The sequence below is a fragment of the Pseudophryne corroboree genome, chromosome 7 (assembly GCF_028390025.1).
Source record: "Pseudophryne corroboree isolate aPseCor3 chromosome 7, aPseCor3.hap2, whole genome shotgun sequence".
In the NCBI taxonomy this organism is placed as follows: Eukaryota; Metazoa; Chordata; class Amphibia; order Anura; family Myobatrachidae; genus Pseudophryne; species Pseudophryne corroboree.
Genome location: NC_086450.1, coordinates 336,124,200 through 336,148,309, shown reverse-complemented (window position 1 = coordinate 336,148,309; position 24,110 = coordinate 336,124,200). Strand labels below are relative to the sequence as shown.

The 24,110-nt window shown below is 46.5% G+C and overlaps 1 protein-coding gene across 2 annotated transcripts in view; it reads right to left on the bottom strand.

The window, feature by feature from the left end:
• ABCC1 (ATP binding cassette subfamily C member 1 (ABCC1 blood group)) overlaps positions 1-24,110 on the bottom strand; it is a 440,279-nt gene that overhangs the window by 153,554 nt on the left and 262,615 nt on the right. For both annotated transcript variants that reach the window (XM_063934377.1, XM_063934378.1), the window contains exons 13-14: positions 18,416-18,562; positions 7,041-7,128 (exon numbers count right to left, since the gene is read on the bottom strand). In XM_063934377.1, coding sequence (XP_063790447.1) covers positions 7,041-7,128; positions 18,416-18,562 — 235 coding nt within the window. The remainder of the gene's footprint in view (positions 1-7,040; positions 7,129-18,415; positions 18,563-24,110) is intronic.

The window sequence follows — 24,110 nt, the reverse complement described above, 5'->3', positions numbered from 1 at the left end:
ATCTCAAGGTATCTAGTGCCCACTTAATGGCCAAAGCCTCCTTTTCCACAATGGCATACCTTTTTTCATGCTCATTGAGTTTCCTACTCAAATAAATGATAGGGTGTTCGTCCCCATCTCTGGTTTGGGACAGCACAGCACCTATCCCTACCTCTGAGGCATCTGTCTGTACCACAAATTCTTTTGAAAAATCTGGTGTTATCAACACCGGTTGTGAACACAAAGCCACTTTTAATGCTTGGAACGCCTTTTCTGCATCAGGGTTCCATTTCACCACATTTGACTGCTTCCCTTTGGTAAGGTCTGACAACGGCACCGCTGTGGTCGCAAAATTAGGAATAAACCGTCTATAGTACCCAGTAATTCCCAAAAAAGCCCTTACCTGTTTTTTATTCACTGGACGAGGCCAGTTTTGAATAGCATCAACTTTATTCAATTGGGGCCTAATCAGACCTCTGCCTATGGTGAAGCCCAAGTATTTGACCTCCTCCATTGCGAGGCAGCACTTCTTTGGGTTAGCAGTTAACCCTGCCTCTCTGATTGAGTCCAGTACTGCTTGTACTTTAACCAAATGGGACCCCCAGTCTGTACTGTGAATTACCACATCATCCAAATAGGCAGCTGCATATTTTCTATGGGGCCTCAAAATTTTATCCATCGCCCGTTGAAAGGTTGCTGGAGCCCCATGCAACCCAAAGGGTAACATCTTATACTGGTACAGCCCCTCCGGAACCGAAAAGGCTGTTTTTTCTTTGGCGCTATCAGATAAAAGGTATTTGCCAGTAACCTTTGGTCAGGTCCAATGTGGTGAGAAACCTGGCTGTTCCCAGCCTTTCTACAAGCTCATCCACACGGGGCATGGGGTATGCGTCAAACTTGGACACCTCATTTAACTTACGAAAGTCATTACAGAAGCGTATGCTACCGTCGGGCTTCGGGATGAGCACTATGGGACTGGACCACTCACTGTTAGACTCCTCTATGACTCCAAGTTCTAACATGGTTTTAACTTCCTTAGAAATAGCTTCTCGCTGAGCTTCAGGAATCCTATATGGCTTTAAATGAACCCTGACCCCTGGTTCTGTGACAATGTCATGTTTTATTATGGTCGTTCGGCCAGGCAGCTCTGAAAATACCTCCCTATTTTGGATGAGAAATTCTTTAACCTGATTGTTCTGATCAGCTGATAATGTCTCTGACACCTTCACTGCGGGAAGCAACCGGGGTGAAGACACCGAAGGGCAAGGCTCCGCTGACAGAGACAACCTATCTTTCCAGGGTTTGATTAAGTTAACATGGTAGATCTGTTCGGGTTTTCTCTTTCCCGGCTGGTATACTTTGTAATTAACCTCATTCACTTTTTCCCTAATCTCAAATGGACCCTGCCATTTAGCTAGGAATTTGCTTTCCACAGTGGGTACCAAAACAAGAACTCTATCTCCAGGAGCAAATTCCCGTATCTTGGCACTCCGGTTATAGACCCTCTGTTGAGCACTTTGGGCCTGTTCCATGTGCTCTCTGACAACAGGTACCACGGCTGCAATCCTATCCTGCATTTGTGTTACATGCTCAATAACGCTTCTATAAGGAGTGGGCTGTCCTTCCCACGTCTCTTTGGCAATATCCAACAGCCCTCTGGGGTGTCTACCATACAACAAATCAAATGGAGAAAACCCCGTAGAGGACTGAGGGACTTCTCTGATGGCCATTAACAAGTAGGGCAACAAACAATCCCAGTTTTTCCCATCTCTCTCAACAACCTTTTTTAACATACTTTTTAATGTTTTATTAAACCTTTCCACCAACCCGTCAGTTTGGGGATGGTAGATGGACGTCCTGAGGTGAGTGACCTTAAATAACTTGCACAATTCTTTCATGATCCTTGACATAAATGGAGTACCTTGGTCAGTCAAAATTTCTTTTGGTATTCCCACTCTACTAAATACCTGCACCAGCTCCCTAGCTATCGCCTTGGTTGTGATAGTGCGTAAAGGGACAGCCTCAGGATATCGAGTGGCATAGTCCATAATTACCAGGATATACTGATGGCCCCGAGCAGACTTTAACAAGGGCCCCACGAGATCCATGGCTATTCTGTCAAACGGGACCTCTATAATAGGCATGGGAACTAGTGGGCTCCTGAAATGGGGTCTAGGGGCATGATACTGGCATTCAGGACAGGAAGAACAATATTCAGACACTTCTTTATAAACCCCTGGCCAAAAGAACCTTTGTAAAACTCTTTCAGTGGTTTTTTCTGCCCCTAAATGTCCTGCGGTAACGTGACTATGAGCTAAATCTAGTACCGTTCTCCGATAAGGCTGGGGAACTACCAGCTGTTCCACCACATCCTCACCCCTTTTGACAATGTGGTACAAGAGCTCATTACAGATGGCCATGTGGGGATACGTAACCCTGTCACCTGGTACCACAGGTTCCCCATTAACAATCTTAACATTCTCTCTAGCCTTTATTAAGGTAGGATCCTTTAACTGTTCAGACGCAAACAGATCCTTCTTTACCTCCAGGTCAGGCACGCTTTCAGTTCTAACTACTATGTCTCTGTTCCCGGCAAGAGGGTCCTCACTGGACTCCCCATCTGTCACTTCCCCAGCCAAACTAGCAAAAGGCAAAGGGACAGAAAGTTCCGAAGACCCACGTACATCCATAAAATCACCGGTATTATCAACTGGTTTTTTACTTCTCACATCTGTTGACAACCGTGATTCCCACAGTTTCCAAAAATGAGGAAAATCCCTCCCTATTATGGCCTCATGCACCAAGGTAGGGACCAGTCCCACTTTAACCCTTGCTGACCCACAACAAGTTTCTATATTCACCTCAGCAGTGGCATAATATTGGGTATCCCCGTGTATGCAAGTTACCCCAATAGGTATTTGCTGGACCTTTAAGGGGTTCACTAACCCAGCTTTCACGAGGGTAACTAAACTTCCTGAATCTAGCAAGGCCTCTACCCGGTTACCTTCTAAGAACACATCACACATTTGTTTTTCCAGCTCAGGTGAAGGTACCACAGTACAGGCTAACCTAGCAAAGAAAGACATTCTGCGACATTCAAAGGCAGCATCACATTGCATGGGTTCTTGCGTGACTGGGCAATTGGCAATAACATGACCTGGCATACCACACCTAAAACATTTAACCACACGATTATCAACCCATTTGGGCAGCATAGACCGTTCTAGCCCCATTGGCCTGTTTCCAGGGCCAGTGTTTACAGTCTCTCCAGCCTTGCGTTCTCTTAACCGCCCAGCAACGTTTTCCCACGGAACAGTCTTACCAGTCTTTACTGAAGGGCGCTGTCGAGGACCTATGGGTTGCTGGGTGGTCATCAGTAGTTCCTCTGCTGCCAAATACCTCTCTACCATGTCCACTAATTGGTCAGCAGTACCCGGGTTTCCATGGCTCACCCACTTGCGCAGGACCATGGGCAAAGATCTCAAGTAGCGGTCCATGACGACTCTTTCCACCATCTGGGGACCAGTTAATGTCTCTGGCTGCAGCCATTTTTTTGTTAGCTGAATAAGGTCGTGCATCTGGGAGCGCGGAGGCTTCTCCATGGCGTACAGCCAACGGTGCACCCGTTGTGCTCGTACTGACAGCGTGACTCCCAGGCGGGTCAGGATCTCAGTCTTTAGTTTATCATAGTCCCGAGCCTCAGCAGGGCTTAAATCAAAGTAAGCTTTTTGGGGCTCACCTGACAGGAAAGGTGCCAGCAGACTGGCCCACTGTGCTTTCGGCCAGTTCTCACGCTCGGCAGTCCTTTCAAACGTGGTCAGATAGGCCTCCACATCATCAGCCTCTGTCATTTTCTGCAGGAAGTGACTGGCCCGTATAGAACTAGAGCTGGTTGGAGCACTGACGGCCACATCTCCAACCCGAGCTGCAAGTCTCTGCACCACTTCTGTTAAGGCCTCTCTATCCTGACGCTGTTGCCTGTAAAGTTCATCAACAACTGCCTGCTGTTGTCTCTTATTTTCCTCCATTGCCACCTGCTGCTGTCGGTTGGCCTCCTGCTGAGCCGCTGTAGCTTGCAGCAAGGCTTTAAGCAGATCCTCCATGTCAACAGATTTTTCAGGCTGCTTTGCAGCTGCTTTCACCCAGGACATATATCAAACCCTCAGGGGTGAGTCTCAGTAACTTCACACTGGGCTGTATCTGCATAAACCACCGTTTTCTGCAGGCCTCACAAAGCTGCTGCTTTCACTTATGCGCAGAACGGCCTGCTCGCATTCTCCACCAAGTTGTAACACTGTAGGGGTGCAAGGTGCCTTTTCCTGGGGAATATGGCAGCCCGCAGCAGCTGAGGAACAACACAAGTCCAGTTTCTGGTACAACTGACCCCGGCCAGTTTTATTGAAACAGAAAATAAAACAAACCCCAAAATAAAAATACCTTGCCTGTCCGGCACTAACTAAACATAAGATGTTCCTAACTGTCACTAAACAAAACACAGAGTTCTTCAGTACATACTGTATAGCTTACTTGCATCAGAAAGCGTGTCTCTCACACACAGATCCTGCAGCCTTCCCAGGCAGTCTGCCCATACTAATCAGGTTAGAAGCACTATATCACTCTTACACAGCTGAAACCCTGATTAGCCCTCTGTGAGGCCAAAGACCCAAACTGGGCCCAATGTCTAGAACTCGCCTTATCTCTCTCTCAGAGCCTTTTCCCAGCTTTTACAGCAAACTGAAAAGGTTCAGACAAAACAAAAAGCATTTTTCCTAGAAGTTAACATTTTCTAAAACATGTAAGACAAGAACCTGGGACAAATATACCTGCCCTCAAACACTATCCCAGTGTTCTTGTCACAATATGCACATTATCAGGAGACTATATATAAATAAGTCTTCATTGTCTCTAATAGTGTACCTTATATGCACTGAGAAATCTGAACGAGAGTTAAAATGACAAGGGGGGGATTCAATTAGCCGTGGTCATTTACTGCTGACTAATCGATCCCACGGGGCTATTCAGTTAGTCCTCGAAGGCAGCCCGTACATAACAAGTATTTCTTTTCTGGACTGTAGAGACCCAACAAGAGATCCTAGATAAATAGGCTGTTGTCGGATGTCGCAGCAGTGTTAACACATAGAGAACTGATACACAATGCAAAAACAAAATGTAAGAAGTTAAACTGCGCTCTACCCCTGATGTTTAAAGTAGAGATGAGCGGATTCGGTTTTACTCGGTTTTACTCGGTTCTCAAAACCGAATCTTATTGGCTATCCAAAACACGTGACATCCGTGAGCCAATTAGATGCCGTTTTGAGAACCGAGTAAAACCGAGTAAAACCGAACCCGCTCATCTCTAGTTTAAAGTCTCCACTAGTCTGAATAGGAGCTACCTGTGTTGTTTCTTAAATAAAGATAAATAATAATGCCAGTGGGTGAAAAAGAGTAAACTACAAGGTGTTTTATTAATTACTAATTGCACAGGGTTAGGTGTTTCCAAGAAAAGCCCAAATGCCGTCCTTCTCTTAAATGCAAGTCCAGCAATCTCTTTCTATTGAAAGTGTCCTTTTTGATGCACAGAGTAGTAACTTTAAAATGTCCTTATCTTAGTGAAAATTTAAATCGAATAAAAAGTCTTTGATCCTTAGTGAGGAAAAGAGACCGGCGTCCCGTGTCTCTGTTGTGGTCTAGTGGATATAGGTCCTTACCGTTGCGGCCGTGTTCGTGAGGAGTCCGGGTGCGGGTCTGCGCCGGGATTCTGGAGGGGCTCTGGACTGGTCAGCTGATGGCGGTCAGCACTAGCTCACTCAGTTCGTCCTTATACGGACTCACCGTGAGCCGGCTACCTTCCTCGTGCCGATCTTATGTCCGTGGAGAGGGTGCGCCGCTGTGGAACCTGTCCGGGAATCCACAGCGAGGCACACCAATCCACTTCTCGAGCCGCACCTGAAGTCTCCCTCCTCGCCGCCCGTCCGCCTGCACTCACTTACCCGTCTTGCTGCGCTACTGCTGCAAGCTCGTCGTCGGTGCTCTGGGGTTCCTCTAGTATCCACTGTCCGCTTTCATGTAGTTGTTTCGTGTCCTCCAACGCGTTTCAGCCGGGTCTGGCCTTCTTCTGGGAGTTTGTAGTTCAACTTCTTACATTTTGTTTTTGCATTGTGTATCAGTTCTTTATATTGCATTAATAGGGACTGGACAACCCCTGAACCTGCTGCACACCCCGACCCAACTGACACCCAACACCTCAGTGCGCAGATTACCATCACCTGTGTTAACACATAGATCTGGGAGCTTATCCCCGATTATGTGTGTTAACGTCAGAAAACAGATTAATTTAACTGAAATAGGGTCTCTAATTAAACAGCCCCGTGCATTAAAGGCCATGGCTACCATCCTTTTTCATCCCCATTAAATTAATGGGGCTAACCGAATTCACCCCATTCCCTTCCCCATATCTCAATGCCTCTCACTTGCAGGAATACTAGGGCATTGGCATATTTTTAGGAGAGTATATAGAAGTCTCTTGAGGATTGATGTTATGACACTATACCAGTAAGTGTCCCTCATTTGCAGCAACAGTGGCAGACTTACACATTATTAGGATATTATACTGATACTGTACCTGTCTCATGCAAACATCCTATTAGATATAGTATACTGTGGGATCCAGGCTGTCAAAATATAGATGCCGGGATACCAGCACAGATCTAAATCCCAGCGCCAGAATCCTGAATGGGATCAGAGTCATGGAACCGGAATACAGACACCCAGAATCCTGATTGCTCCACTCCTGGCAAGCAGGACAGGTTAAAGAACCGGGGGGTGTTAGGTTTAAGCTGCGAAGGGAGGGTTCGTATTTGCCTGCAGGAAACACTAACCCTCCCCTCACTAACCCCCCCCCCCAACTCAAGTTTTATAATAAAATATTTCTAAGTGTGCACCACAAAATACCTTTCTTTTTGGATCCCTGTGGATTCCCAGCACACACACACACACCTTTACTGAGTCCATGTCATCATACTGCAGGAGAAAAAGGAATGGTTTTATAACACAGTAATTACCGCTTCTCTGTGGCTCTCTAATAATGCTGTCTGGTTCAAGTTCCTCGTTTGATAAAAACACTCTGAGGCGCTTCAATGACACACTTGTCTGTGAGAAAATAAAATGAGATTACAAATGCATACTATGGGGGGTATCCTATTGTCCACAAAAACACTGTTTTGTGATAAAAAAAAAGGGCTTTTTATCGTAATTGCAAAAAACTCGGTATCCCATTAGCTGCGAAAAGTTATTGTAAAAAGTCTCCATAGCTTTCATAGCAAATTTGCTTTCACCATCTCTGAGCATGTGATAAGTAGTGTAAAATCCCTATTTTAAAGAAGAAAAAAAAAAACCTTCTGAATGACTAATTAGGCAATTACAAGTTTTTAATTAATTTGTAATTGGCCAATAATGACATGTCAATTTTGGGGCCAAAAAATGCAAAGTGATGGAAATTGGGGTACAAGGTATGGGACAAGTACATTGCGGTGCTTTATAAGTGAGACAAGTGTATTCAGTCTTTTTTTTCTCTTTTTTAATTTTTAAAAGTGCCAATAAACTATCCAAATATATAATATGTCCATTTTCACGTACCCCTAATTTATTGAGAACTAACAGTATTTTACTAAAATCAAAAAAATGCATACAACAGCCATTTGGCCAAATTTAAATACAAATAGTTTTATTATGGCCACTTACTTCTATAATGTTTTCCTATATTAGTTTGACTTTTATGGGGGGTACAGGAAGATTTCCCTATTTTCTCCTATATTGGTTTCTGGTTTTGCCAGATAGAATTATTTTGTGAATCCCGTTTTCACGACTTCGGAATAGCATAGGTACGAAAAACGGGAGCACGCTTACCCAGATAGGCTGCTTTCACTGCAACTTTCGTATGACGATCATGAAAAACTAAACAGCAGTGGCTCTTAACATAAATGAACAAAACTTATATTGCAGACATCAAAAAGGTTTCCATTCTTTGCATATGGTTCAACAGGTGAGAAAGTCACATTATTATTATGCCAGTCAAGCATATAGAATCTTAAGGGACATTCATATTAAATAAATAGAACAACCCACATTCCACATTAGCAGTTTCTGTCTCCAGTGCAGGAACACAGCTGGCATTCTACAAGAAAGCTACCTTTACAAGGATATGAACATGACAAGAGGATGTAATCATAGCAACAAACCCTTTTATGCCATGATTAACTATAAACAATAGTTTAGCCTATAATTATCATCATCTGCTATACAGAGTATGTAGACATCAGAAGTGATAAAATATGTAGCAGATTCCACACGCACATCAGAGCTTTTTGCAGCATAATTATTAACTTCAGATTGATAGAGCTATATCTATCTATCTATATATACACAGCATATTTCTCCTCCAGGGTCCACAGAATATACATTGGGTTGTCTGTAGCGTCAGAGGATCGGGCACCAAACGGTTAAAGCTTTTGGGGCTCCCAGCATGCATCGGCCCAGCCTTCCTATAACCCCACCTCCTGGCCCAGGGAACTCAGTTTTTTGTTTGGTGCAGCAGGAGCTAGCAAACTGTAGAAAACGGTGTGGCTGTTTTTCAGCCACAAAGCTTTTGTTTTGTAAAACTTCTATTGTTTTATATAGGTTTGTTTTTTTGTGAGACTTTAATATGCGTCTTATACGCATTGACAAATGGGTGTAAGACGCTAGAATTTCATGCCAGGATGGAAGCAGCATTTATTTTGACCTGGTTTCAATAAATGTGCCTTGCAGAGGGAGAGTGTATTTTTCTATCATTTCAAAATAAATGCTATTTCATTTCTCTCTTCACACACACAGGTCAGCAGTAATTGAATATTTTGTTTATTCAAATGGAATCTCTGATCTCCTACTATTATCTAGGAAAGACACCCAAAAAATAGGATTTTAATTACTTACCAGTAAATCCTCATAGTCCATAAGAGATACTGCGGTCACTTAGCACAATGGGGTATAGATGGGGTCCAAAGGAGCCGATGCACTTTAAATTCTTTAAACAGGGTGTGCTGCCTCCTCCCCTCTATGCCCTCCCCCACAGCCTAGTCTAGGAAAACGGTGTCCGAAAGAGATGGACATACTTGAGAGGAGGAAACACGTCAAGACAACGAGTGGGGAGATTAACGAACCAGCACACAGCAGAGCAAACAAACTAGCAACAGCCAAGGAAACAAAATCAGCAATAGCTGATTCAAACAACTTCACACAAGAACAAAACTTGCAGGAAAAGTCGAAGCACAGAGGCGGGTACGAGAAAAGGATTTACCGGTAGGTAATTAAAATCCTATTATCTCTATCATCCATAAGGGTTACTGTGGTCACTTAGTACGATGAGGACGTCCCAAAGCTCCCAGAATGGGTGGGAACGTGCCGGGACGTATGCAACACCGTATTTCCGAACTGGACATCCTCTTTAGCCAGGGTATCAAACCTGTAGAACTTGACAAACGTGTATGTCCCGGACCAGGTAGCGGTCGGACAGTTGCAAAGTCAAACCACCATAGGCGGCCGCCCAGGAAGATCCCACCAACCTAGTAGAGTGGGCCTTGATAGACAGTGGAGTAGGCAAGGCCACCGAAGCGTAGGCCTGTTGAATAGTAAGCCTAATCCAATGGTTAATCGACTGCTTTGAAGCAGTACAACCCTTCTTGTGAGCATCATACAGCATAATCCAATGGGTAATCGACTGCTTTGAAGCAGTACAACCCTTCTTGTGAGCATCATACAGCACAAAGAGGGAATCCAATTTTCGAACAGCAGCTGTCCCCTTGACAGAAATCTTCAGGACTCGCACCACAGCAAAGGACTCAGGATTAGAGGAAGTGGTTGAAGCCACCGGAACCACGATAGGCTGATTCAGGTGGAATGCAGAAGCCACCTTAGGCAGGAACTGTTGACGAGTCCTGAGCTCTGCTTTGTCCTCATGAATGAGGAAGTAGGGACTCTTGCAGGACAAAGCTCCAAGTTCCGAAACACGCCTAGCTGAACCTAATGCCAATAGCGTAAGTCTTCCACGTAAGGTACTTGTCCTCAACCGACATCAGTGGTTCAAACCAAGAGGATTGCAGAAAGGTCAAAACCACGTTAAGATCCCAAGGTACCATGGGCGGTTGGATGCGAAAGACACACTGTAGAAACGTCTGGACTTCAGGCAAAGCAGACAATTTCTTCTGAAAGAAAATGGAAAAGGCCGAGATCTGAAATTGTATGGAGCCCAACCTTAGGCCCATATCCACACCAGCCTGCAAGAAAAGCAAAAAAGCGCCCCAAGTTGAAATCTGCACCAGGATATGTATCGGTAAACCAACGGCGATGTCAGCGCATCCACTGCTGCCGCCAGAGGGTCCCTTGTCCTGGAGCAATAGTGCTGCAGCTGTTTGTTGATCAGAGAGGCTATCAGATCGATCTGTAGACAGCCCCACTGATCTGTTATCAGTCGAAATACCTGTGGATGGAATCCTCACTCTCCTGGTTGCAGGTTGTGACGACTTAGGAAGTCCGCCTCACAGTTGTCCGTTCCTGGAATGAATATGGCCGATACTGCCCTTGTATTCCTTTCTACCCAGAGGTGTATCTTGGATATCCCCTGCATACAGGCCCTGCTCTATGTCCCTCCTTGCCGATTGACGTACGCCACTGCGGTGGCGTTGTCGGACTGAACCTGAATGGCTTGACCTTGAAGCAAAGGAGATGCCTGCTGCAGAGCATTTTAGATCGCCCTGAGTTCCAGTATTTTTATTGGAAGTACGGCTTCGTGGCTTGACCACCTGCCCTGGAACTGTGCCCCTTGGGCTCGCGTCTGTGGTTAAGAGAATCAATCCTGGATCCCGAAGCTCCGACCCTCCAAGAGGTTGGAGGGATGCAACCACCACAGGAGAGAAATTCTGGCCTGCGGTGAGAGACATATGACCTGGTGCATCTGCAGATGTGAACCTGACCATTTCTTCAGGAGATCCAGTTGGAATGTCTTTGCATGGAATCTGCCGAATTCAATGGCCTCAAAGGAGGCCACCATCTTTCCCAACAGGTGAGTGCAAAGATGTACTGAGACCCAGTTCGGCTGCAGAACCGCTCAAACTAACTCCTGAAGAGTACTTGCCTTGTCCGCAGGAAGGAAGATTTTCTGAGCCACCGTGTCCAATATCCCTAGGAACTGGAGACGCTGGGTCGGCTCAAGGTGGGATTTCTGTAAGTTTAGAATCCAACCGTGGTGTGTCAGCAGTGTTGTCGTGTGGCAGATGCTGTCCAACACTTGTTCCTGTGATCCTGATCAACAGATCGTCCAGGTAGGGGACAATGTTCACTCCCTGAATCCTGAGTTGGAACATCATTTCCACCATCACTTTTGTGAAAACCCTTGGAGCTGTGGATAGGCCGAAGGGTAGCGCCTGGAACTGGTAGTGTTCATCCAGCAGAGCAAACCTGAGGTAGGCTTGATGAGGAGGCCATGTCGGAATATGGAGGTACGCGTCCTTTATGTCCAGAGAATAAAAACTCCCCCTCCTCCAGACCTGAGATCACTGCTCTCAGAGACTACATTTTGATCAGGAAAACCCGCAGATATGGGTTTAACGATTTGAGGTTCAAAATGGGCCTCACTGAACAGTCTGGTATTGGTACCACAAAAAGGCTGGAGTAATATCCTTCGCCCCGTTGAAGTGGCACTGGAACAATGACTTGAGTCTGAACCAATTTTTGAATGACCTCCTGTAGTGTAAAAGGAAGCCAGTAAGCCCGACCTGAAAAAACTATGAGGCGGAGAACTTTCTAACTCCAGTTCGTAGCCCTGGGATATCAGGTCTTTTACCCACGCATCCTGGCAGGAGCTTCTCCAAATGAGGCTGAAGAATCTCAGACGAGCACCTCTAGATTTCTACTTAAACCTTGCGGTCCGAAAGGACTGTAGTGAAGGCTCCGTGTAAGAGCATCTAGCCGGTGGAGCTGCAGATGGGAAAGGAAAGTAGGTGGATTTTCCAGCGGTAGCCTTCGAAATCCAATTGTCTAACTCACCTCCAACTAACCAATCTCCTGTGAAAGGCAACGTCTCTACACTCCTTTTTGACTTTCCGCCACCTACTGGCGTAGCCACAACGCCGTAAGTGCAGAAACCGCCATGGTAGAAGCATGAGCATTTATAATGCCTATGCCTTTTATTGTTTCACAAATGAAACAAGCAGATTCCTGGATATGCTGAACCAGCGTCACCATTTCAGCCAGGCAGTTATCCCCAGTTAGGCCCTCCTGAAGGTTACCTGCCGAGGTATGTATGGCGTGAGTCACCCAACAGCCTGCAATAACAGGCATTTAGGAGGCTCCTGCTGCAACATAAATAGATTTCAAGGTGTTTTCCATTTTCCTGTCTGCAGGTTCATTTAAGGCAGTAGCCCCCAGAACAGGTAGCACTGTCTTTTTTGACAGGCAAGATACCAAAGCATCTACAGCAAGGGTAGTCTCCCAGACCTTTTGCCCCTCATGAGCAAAAGGAAAAGCAGCAACCAATTTCTTTGTCAACTGGAATTTCTTGTCAGGAGTAAGCCATGGCTACATGAAAATATTATCCAGTTTCTTTGAATCAGGAAAGGTGACCAGCACTTTTTTCTGTGCCGAGAAAATGGGATTTTGGTACCTACCGATAAATCCTTTTCTCTGATTCCACAGGGGACACTGGAGCATACGCTGGGTATATAGGCTTGGTTGCTGGGAGCAAGGCACATAATAATTTAGAAAAAAGTGTGTAGCTCTTCCCCCTCTAGTACCCATCATCCCCCAGTTAGAAAATGCAGACCGAGAGAACAGATTAACAGGTCAAACTGCAAAAACTAACCACAAGAAGCAGGTGAGAGAGCAGTGGAGGGCGTCCAGTGTACCCTGTGGAATCAGAGAAAAGGATTTACCTGTAGGTACCAAAATCCCATTTTCTCTATCATCCACCATGGGACACTGGATCTTACACTGGGGACATCCCAAAGTCCTTGGTAGTTGATTCAACCTTGAAGCTATGAGATCGATCTCTGGGTTCTTCCCCACCTGTGAATGAGGTCTTGTAACACCTCCGGGTGCAGTGCCCACTCTCCCGGGTGAATGTCCTGGCGGCTGAGATAATCTGCCTCCCAGTATTTTACTCCTGGAATGAAGACTGTGGATAGAATCACCTGATTTGTCTCTGACCAATGTAAGATTCAGGCTACTTCCTTCATCGTCAGTTGACTGCATGTTCCGCCCTGTCTGTTAATGTACGCAACAGCCGTTGCATTGTCGGACTGGACCCGAACAGGGCGAGCTTGAAGAATGGAGACAGCTGCCATCAGAGCGTTGTAAATCACCCTGAGTTCCAGTGCATTTATGGGTAATTGGCTTTCTTGGGATGACCACCTTCCCTGGAAGTGACAGTCCAGGACCACTGCATCCCAACTTCTGAGACTCGCATCCGTCGTGAGATTTGGAGCCACCAGAGAAAAGACAACCTCGTTTGTTGAGATAAGTGAACCTGTCGATGTGGTTGTAGATGAGAATCCGACCATTGAGACAATAGGTCCAGCCGAAATGGTCTGGAGTGGAAACAACCCCATTGTAGTGCTTCGAAGACCGCCACCATCTTCCCCAAAAGACGTATGCAAAGGTATAGAGACACCCATTACGGCCTTAAGACCAACTAGACCATCTGACGGATGTCCTGTGCTTTGTCCATTGGTAGAATGAATCTCTGTAGTCTCGCGTGGAGAATCAATCCCAGGAATCGAAGACGTTGAGTCGGAGTCCGTTGTGATTTGTTGAAATTGATGATCCACCCGTGATGTATTAACATCCAGTATGTAAATTCTGCATGCTCTAGAAGAGTCGATTCTAGTGGTGCTTTGATTAACAAATCGTCCAGGTAAGGAACAATGGTAACACCTAGGGATCGTAGATGAGCTGCAATCACTGACATGACCTTGGTGAAAATTCAGAGTGCTGAGGATAATCTGAACGGCAGAGCTCAAAACGGATAGTGCTCCTGTAAAATGGCAAGCCGCGGTAGGCCTGATGCGGTTCCCAAATGGGGATATGCAGATACGCATCCTTTATATCCAAAGAGATCAGGTACTCTTCTGGCTCCAGGCTCGCCATTACAGATTGAATGGACTCCATCTTAAAGCGATAGAACATAAAAGATACTTGTTCAAAGATTTTAAGTTTAGGATCAGCCGGACAGATCCATCTGGTTTGGGAACCAAGAAGAGATTTGAGTAAAATACACCTGTTTCTCTGTTGTTTTGGACTCTGGACGACGCACCGCTGTGTGTGGGCGACCTCTTGTACTACTTCCTCTGCCTCGGGTAGAAAATCCTCATCCACGAAAGGACTATTGCAGCCGAAATGATTGAAATGAAGGATCCGTATAGGGTCGCCAAGCAGGTGGAGGTGCCGATGGCAAAAATGTGCATTTGCCCTCAGTAGCTTGGAAAATCCATTTATCTAACTCTGGTCCAAATAAAATATCTCCTGTGAACGGCAGAGCCTCAGCTGACTTCTTCGACTCTGTATCTGAATGCCAAAAGCGAAGCCACAGAGTTCGACGTGCTGAAATAGCAGACGCCGAGATCCTGGAGCTAACTAAACTGACATTCTTAGCAGCTCTCGCTAAATAACCTGCTGATTTGCGTATATGCTCTGCGATGACCTTCAATTCTGATCTTTGTGATGCAGAGTCTAATCCGTTTCCCAGTTCTTCTGCCCATTTGACAATGGCAGTGTTGACTCATGCACTTACCAATGCTGGTCTGAGCTGTGCACCTGCGGCTAAATAAATAAATTTTAGGGTAGCCTCCAGCCTACGATCTGAGGTGTCATTAAGTGAAGTCACTCCAGGTACAGAAAGGGTCGCCTTTTTGGACAGTCGAGACACTGATGCGTCCACTGGTGGAAGAGTTTCCCACTTACCTGTCATGGATGATTGAAAAAGGGTAACGAGAAAGAAATTTCCGTGGAATCTAGAAACGCTCATCTGGCTGTTTCCATGCCGTCACTAGATGGTCATGTAATTGTTGTGAAAAGGGGAACACAACCGAAGAAGTCTTTTGTTCACCCAACAACTGACATTCCGTGGGTGCAGGTACAGGGTCTTCAGGAAAATTAAGAACCTTCTTCACCGCCAAAATCAGGGATTCCACTCCTTGCGCATCGGAGTCCGTATCCTGTAGAGGCTCCTCCCAAACTTCCACACATTCGCCTTCTTCCATGTCCTCTTGAAGCGAGTGGCCACTGTCCGAATCATCCAATTCGAGGATAGCAGGAAGTGGACGTTTCTGTCTAAGAGAAGACGTAGAGGAAGGCCTCATAAGACGACCCAAATACAGTAACGAGGCCCTGCATATATTTAGCTAAGTCCTTGGCCCAAGCCGGTTCGGACCTACGGGACTCAGCTGATTCTGCTGATAAGGCAGCCACTGAACCGGCCAGAACAGAGACCCACGGCAGAGTCTCAGAAACTTCATCAGGCTTGTTTGAGTCTGTCGTAGAACATGACTTACATAAAGCAGAATTACCCTGCTGATTTGTGAGGGTAAATTTAGAATTATACTGAGTACATGAAAAGAGCTTCTGAGAAGCTTTTGTGTTTGACCTGCCTGTCATGTTCCAAGATACACTTACAGAAAGAAATCCAGATTCACATACACAAACACACTGTAAAAGGTATGAAAATTATACAGAGAAAAGACCAGAAAATAATGTGGCAGTAGAGGAGGGGATTACACTCCCACCCCTGAATTCCCTGTCTCAAACAACCAATTTAACACTCCAGTGTACTCACGACCTTGTTCTGGAAGCTGGGATGTGTAGATTTGGATGTTGTTGTGGGAGAATTCTGGTCTCTGCAGCTGTTGGAGACTTTGTTCACAATTACTGCAGCTGTTAATTCTTTTTGTAAAGGTTCAATCGGGGTTCAAACCCATGACAGACCTCTCCTGGTGGTGTATGACATGTGGCAGTAGAATCGTATTTTGTGCCTATAATGCTCAAAAGAATTTAAGATATAGTTAGCAGACTGTAATGAGATCAGTCTGCTATATAGTAGTGCAGCTATGCTGCTTCTGCAGAAAATGACGCAGTACCGGACTCAGCTAACTGTAAACATCCTCCTCTCCTCCTGCTAGAGGAGACATGTAATGGCCACTGAATGAGCGGGAGAATCTCGCTATTGCCATTCTCCGCCATGACTCGTTTACTATACCGAAAAACCATGCTGACCGCCGGGATGCGCCGTTTGACTAGAGGAGAGGAGCAGCTGAGCATTCTACAGCCGTCTCCCCTACTCCTTGTCACATCCTCCGTTACTGCAGAGGCGGGACTGCACATAGAAGGGAAGCCAGCTTTCAGCAGCCCGCTCCCTTTCTCCTCAGCCACGTCCCTACTGACTGGGACCTTGGTGTAAAGACTGAGGATGCAATTCCTCACACGGCGCCGGAGACCAATCCGCCGAAGGAGCGCTGGTCCCACTGGGTGCTGGTCAGGGGAAGTGAGTACTTACAGTTATCAGACTACAGTGTTAGCACCCCTGATAAGGTGCCGCAGCCGTTAGGAAGGATGCAGGTGTAGCAGCAGCTTTGTAGCTGTGGTCGGTATCGCAAGCCTAGATAGACTGTGCAGGCAAGTCAATTTTGACTATCTCATAGAAAAGATAGTCAAAATTGACACTTAGCCAAAATTGCACATAGTATCGCAAGCACAGTCATTATGTGCTTGCAATACCAACCTAGTCCCTATCGCACAGTGAGAATCGGGGTTAGCCTAAATCTCACCGTGTATATGCACCTTAAGATCAAGCTGGATCAAGCTCCAGTGTGACTAACTCCCTAAAGGCACATTTTCTAACTGGGGGATGATGGGTACTAGAGGGGGAGGAGCTACACACTTTTCTAAATTATTATGTGCGTAACTCCCCCCCCCCCCCCCCCCACCTCAGCAGTCGATTCCAGCCCCCCCCCCCCCCCTCTTCCACCTCTAGCACCTCCTCCTCGGATTCTGAGAGATGTCAGGAAACCCCCGTTTTTGGGGTAGTGGATGTGAGAAAGGGGTTACACATCTGCCCTCTGTATTATCTTTAGTCAGAGCAGCCATAGACTGTTGTAACTGCTGCCTTTCCTGTCTAGCAGTAGTTAATTCACTGGACATGTCAGCCATCATAGTTTTAATAGAACTCAACCAAGCTGGTTTATGTAAATCACCCTCAGAAGCCCCACTATCTTGTGAAGGCTGACTACATTACTCACACGAGAGAATCTGCAGAGGAGGGAGAAAACCTGGTGTGACAGAGAGAACACACAGATTTCTTCACCATGCTGACAGGGAACATTAAGAGCCACACACACAGGTACAAGCAAGCCTGCCCAGCCCAGTATGTGTGGAGAGACTCAGAGAGGAGGGTGAAGTACCAGCCTGTAACTAACAATTTAGAAAGTTGGAAAGTTAGGCAATATGGTAGATTTGTGGGAGAGGAGCCGAAGAAGAGGTTCCCACAGCGGGCTCCCCCTCTTACTACACCCCTGTACCAGTGTCTGGCAGTGGAGTATCCACTGGAGTAGCTGGCTGTCCTGCTGCAATGCTGAGAGTGCAGGAAATGGCACCAGGAAGCTGCTGGTCCCGCTCTTTGGTAGCTCCGTCCCCTGCTATGGCATATTTATACCCCAGAGGGAGTCCGTATGCCCACCCCGCATCAAGAACCGGGGACCCCCGGCAACACCCACCACTCTCGGTTCCACAGGCTCTGTGCGGCGTGCTGCGGTTTTGTGCGCGAGAGCGCAATGCATGCAGTACACTGACCCCCAGGACAGTTGTCAGCGGGATCCCGGGATCAGACACTGCACAGCCAGGAGGCCGGTGTCGTAACCCCCCTCCCCAAGCGTCCCTCAGCGCAGGCAGGCTGTAGCCCAACAGTCTACCAGAAACAAAAAACAACAAAAAAGTTTAAAATAAACTGAGAAAAATCCTCTGGAGCTCCAGATTGTGCATCCTTTCCTGAGGGCACATTTTTCTAAACTGGGCTGTGGGGGAGGGCATAGAGGGGAGGAGCCAGCACACCCTGTTTGAAGAATTTAAAGTGCACCGGCTCCTTTGGACCCCATCTATACCCCATTGTACTAAGTGACCCCAGTATCCCTTACGGATGTTAGGAGAAAATGTATTAGAACTGTGGTCATGCTCCTAGGATCTCCTCTCTTACAACACACAGTCACCACTTTCTCTTTCTCACAGCGAATGGGGAGTTTTGATAATAGCCAGCTGTATATATTGCCATAAGTCGTGCATAAATTTACTAAGGGTGGAGTAAACCGATGGGTAGTAGTAGGTGTAAGTTTTAGAAAAAATAAATAAATAAATACCGTCTTACCTGGACCATGCTGCTGATGACCATAGGTAGCATGCTTAATGGGAATCGGAGGATATTAAATAATGCCAGGGAAACAAATGCTTTTTCTGCATCTAAAACATTGTTTTTATCAATTAGAACATAAACAGCAAAAGTGCACAGAGCAACCTGCAAGACAGAAAGAAGAAAAAAAAACACTGAATAAAGAAAATGTACATATTTCTAGTCAGATTACATTCTCCACCGGCTGCCTGCAAGGATTCACACTGAGAACCAGCGTGTAACATTTTTCTTACCCCTGCAATGTTTTACTACATATAAACATACTCGTGGGGAATTGCCATTTTATTCCCAGTCTAAGAAAAATGGCAATTGGCTTTGAAAGAGGAAGTTACCAGCTCACACAATATTATGCAGACAACATCTTTATTTTATTTGTTTTGGATTTGTCGGCCTCTCGCTTCTCGCTACTCCAGAACAGGTTGCTGTACATGAATATAGAATTTATCCACATTTAGACACATTCTTGCCTTTCCCTCTGCTGTGTTCCGCCTGTCTTCACTCATCTCTCCACTAAAGTAAACATGAACCCCGTCCAACTGTATTTTCCACTTACAATGTTCCACTTATAAACACCTGTGAATGGAACAATACATATTTTATCCTAACGTGGGCATAATATATTTGCTTCGCCAAAGCAGCAACTTATTTTGGGCTTAAGAAGTGGTGTGTGTGTGTGTGTGTGTGTGTGTGTGTGTGTGTGTGTGTGTGTGTGTGTGTGGGGGGTGGGGGGGACGGGGGGGGGGGGGGGACGGGACAGATAGGTCTCTTCTTAGCCACACTCAATATCTACCATAAAAGAGAAAAGGGTCTGTGTAAGAGGATTATTTAGTACATTTTAGAAGTTACTGTATAACGGGGACAGAAAGTTATCAGGAAACTCAGTTGGAACTATAGTCCTAGGGAAACAATTAGTTGTTCTCATTTTCTAAAATGTCTTAGAAAAACAGCATCTGATTGGGTACTACAAGATGTAGCGGGTGTAGTATGTTATGCCGGCGGCCGGGATCCCGGTGCCCAGCATACTGGCGCCGGGATCCTGACCGCCGGCAGCTGGGTGATTGCAAATGAGTCCCTTGCGGGCTCGCCACGCTGCGGGCACGGTGGCACGCTACGCTATTTATTCTCCCTCCAGGGGGGTCGTGACCCCCAAGAGGGAGAATTATTGTCGGTATGCCAGGTGTCAGGATTCCAGAGCCGGTATACTGAGCACCGGGATCCCAACAGCCGGCTTACTGAATACCACCCGATGTAGCATATTCCTAATTAATCTCACCCCATCACAAAATAATTCATAATAATAAGAATTTACTTACCGATAATTCTATTTCTCGGAGTCCGTAGTGGATGCTGGGGTTCCTGAAAGGACCATGGGGAATAGCGGCTCCGCAGGAGACAGGGCACAAAAAAGTAAAGCTTTACTAGGTCAGGTGGTGTGCACTGGCTCCTCCCCCTATGACCCTCCTCCAGACTCCAGTTAGGTACTGTGCCCGGACGAGCATACACAATAAGGGAGGCATTTTGAATCCCGGGTAAGACTCATACCAGCCACACCAATCACACCGTACAACTTGTGATCTAAACCCAGTTAACAGTATGACAACAGAAAGGGCCTCTTAAAGATGGCTCCTTAACAATAACCCGAATTAGTTAACAATAACTATGTACAAGTATTGCAGATAATCCGCACTTGGGATGGGCGCCCAGCATCCACTACGGACTCCGAGAAATAGAATTATCGGTAAGTAAATTCTTATTTTCTCTATCGTCCTAAGTGGATGCTGGGGTTCCTGAAAGGACCATGGGGATTATACCAAAGCTCCCAAACGGGCGGGAGAGTGCGGATGACTCTGCAGCACCGAATGAGAGAACTCCAGGTCCTCCTTTGCCAGGGTATCAAATTTGTAAAATTTTACAAACGTGTTCTCCCCCGACCACGTAGCTGCTCGGCAGAGTTGTAATGCCGAGACCCCTCGGGCAGCCGCCCAAGATGAGCCCACCTTCCTTGTGGAGTGGGCTTTTACAGTTTTAGGCTGTGGCAGGCCTGCCACAGAATGTGCAAGTTGAATTGTGTTACAAATCCAACGAGCAATCGACTGCTTAGAAGCAGGTGCGCCCAACTTGTTGGGTGCATACAATATAAACAGCGAGTCAGATTTTCTGACTCCAGCCGTCCTTGCAATGTATATTTTTAAGGCTCTGACAACGTCCAACAACTTGGAGTCCTCCAAGTCGCTAGTGGCCGCAGGCACCACAATAGGTTGGTTCAGATGAAATGCTGATACCACTTTAGGGAGAAAATGCGGACGAGTCCGCAGTTCTGCCCTATCCGAATGGAAGATTAGATAAGGACTTTTATAAGATAAAGCCGCCAATTCAGATACTCTCCTGGCAGAGGCCAGGGCTAGTAACATAGTCACTTTCAATGTGAGATATTTCAAATCCACCTTTTTCAATGGTTCAAACCAATGGGATTTGAGGAAATCTAAAACTACATTTAGATCCCACGGTGCCACCGGAGGCACCACAGGAGGCTGTATATGCAGTACTCCCTTGACAAAAGTCTGGACCTCAGGGACAGAGGCCAATTCTTTTTGGAAGAATATTGACAGGGCCGAAATTTGAACCTTAATGGATCCCAATTTGAGACCCATAGATAATCCTGATTGCAGGAAATGTAGGAAACGACCCAGTTGGAATTCCTCCGTCGGAACCCTCCGATCCTCGCACCACGCTACATATTTTCGCCAAATGCGGTGATAATGTTTCACGGTGACTTCCTTCCGTGCCTTAATCAAGGTAGGAATGACTTCTTCTGGAATGCCTTTCCCTTTTAGGATCTGGCGTTCAACCGCCATGCCGTCAAACGCAGCCGCGGTAAGTCTTGAAAAAGACAGGGACCCTGCTGTAGCAGGTCCCTTCTCAGAGGTAGAGGCCACGGTTCGTCCGTGAGCATCTCTTGAAGTTCCGGATACCAAGTCCTTCTCGGCCAATCCGGAACCACTAGTATTGTTCTTACTCTTCTTTGCCGTATGATCTTCAATACCTTTGGTATGAGCGGCAGAGGAGGAAACACATACACTGACTGGTACACCCAAGGAGTTACCAGTGCGTCCACAGCTATTGCCTGTGGATCTCTTGACCTGGCGCAATATTTGTCCAGTTTCTTGTTGAGGCGAGACGCCATCATGTCTACAATTGGTCTTTCCCAACGGTCTATTAACATGTTGAAGACTTCTGGATGTAGACCCCACTCTCCCGGATGAAGATCGTGTCTGCTGAGGAAGTCTGCTTCCCAGTTGTCCACGCCCGGGATGAACACTGCTGACAGTGCTATCACGTGATTCTCCGCCCAGCGAAGAATCTTGGCAGCTTCTGCCATTGCACTCCTGCTTCTTGTGCCGCCCTGCCTGTTTACATGGGCGACCGCCGTGATGTTGTCCGACTGAATCAACACCGGCTTTCCTTGCAGGAGAAGTTCCGCCTGGCTTAGAGCATTGTAGATTGCTCTTAGTTCCAGAATGTTTATGTGAAGAGACTTTTCCAGACTCGTCCATACTCCCTGGAAGTTTCTTCCTTGTGTGACTGCTCCCCAGCCTCTCAGGCTGGCGTCCGTGGTCACCAGGATCCAATCCTGAATGCCGAATCTGCGGCCTTCTAATAGGTGAGCCTTCTGCAACCACCACAGAAGTGACACCCTTGTCTTTGGTGACAGGGTTATTCGCAGGTGCATCTGCAGATGCGACCCTGACCATTTGTCCAACAGATCCCTTTGGAATATTCTTGCATGGAATCTGCCGAATGGAATTGCTTCGTAAGAAGCCACCATTTTTCCCAGGACTCTTGTGCATTGATGTACTGACACTTTTCCTGGTTTTAGGAGGTTCCTGACCAGATCGGATAACTCCTTGGCTTTTTCCTCTGGAAGGAAAACCTTTTTCTGAACCGTGTCCAGAATCATTCCTAGGAACAGCAGACGAGTTGTCGGGATTAAATGGGATTTTGGAATATTCAGAATCCACCCGTGTTGTCTTAGCACCTCTTGAGATAGTGCTAAAGCTGTCTCCAGCTGTTCTCTGGACCTTGCCCTTATTAGGAGATCGTCCAAGTATGGGATAACTAATACGCCTTTTCTTCGAAGAAGAATCATCATCTCGGCCATTACCTTGGTAAAGACCCGAGGCGCCGTGGACAATCCGAACGGCAGCGTCTGAAACTGATAGTGACAGTTTTGAACAATGAACCTGAGGTACCCCTGGTGTGCGGGGTAAATCGGAACGTGTAGATACGCATCCTTGATGTCCAAGGATACCATAAAGTCCCCTTCTTCCAGGTTCGCTATCACTGCTCTGAGTGACTCCATCTTGAACTTGAACTTTTTTATGTAGAGGTTCAAGGACTTCAGATTTAGAATAGGCCTTACCGAGCCATCCGGCTTCGGTACCACAAATAGAGTGGAATAATAATACCCCTTTCCTTGTTGTAATAGGGGTACTTTGACTATCACCTGCTGAGCGTACAGCTTGTGAATGGCTTCCAACACCCTCTCCCTTTCGGAAGAGACGGTTGGTAAGGCAGACTTCAGGAAACGATGAGGAGGATCCGTCTCTAATTCCAACCTGTACCCCTGAGATATTATCTGCAGGATCCAGGGGTCTACCTGCGAGTGAGCCCACTGCGCGCTGTAATTTTTGAGACGACCCCCCACTGTCCCCGAGTCCGCTTGAGAGGCCCCAGCGTCATGCTGAGGTTTTTGCAGGAGCCGGGGAGGGCTTCTGTTCCTGGGAAGGAGCTGCCTGTTGGTGTCTCTTCCCTCTTCCTCTGCCTCGTGGCAGGTACGACAAGCCCTTTGCTCTCTTATTTTTGTAGGAGCGAAAAGGCTGCGGTTGAAAAGTCGGTGCCTTTCTCTGTTGGGGAGTGACTTGAGGTAAAAAAGTGGATTTCCCGGCAGTAGCCGTGGCCACCAAGTCTGATAGACCAACTCCAAATAACTCCTCCCCTTTATACGGCAAAACCTCCATGTGACGTTTTGAATCCGCATCGCCTGTCCACTGTCGTGTCCATAAGGCTCTTCTGGCTGAAATGGACATAGCACTCACCCGAGATGCCAGTGTGCAAATATCCCTCTGTGCATCACGCATATAGATAAATGCATCCTTTATTTGTTCTAACGACAGTAAAACATTGTCCCTATCTAGGGTATCAATATTTTCAATCAGGGATTCTGACCAAACTACTCCAGCACTGCACATCCAGGCAGTTGCTATAGCTGGTCGTAGTATAACACCTGCATGTGTGTATATATTCTTTTGAATAACTTCCATCTTTCTATCTGATGGATCCTTAAGTGCGGCCGTCTCAGGAGAGGGTAACGCCACTTGTTTGGATAAGCGTGTGAGCGCCTTGTCCACCTTAGGGGGTGTTTCCCAGCGCGCCCTAACCTCTGGCGGGAAAGGGTATAATGCCAATAACTTTTTTGAAATTATCAACTTTTTATCAGGAGCAACCCACGCTTCATCACACACGTCATTTAATTCTTCTGATTCAGGAAAAACTGTTTGTAGTTTTTTCACACCATACATAATACCCTGTTTTACGGTATCTGTAGTATCAGCTAAATGTAACGTCTCCTTCATTGCCAAAATCATATAACGTG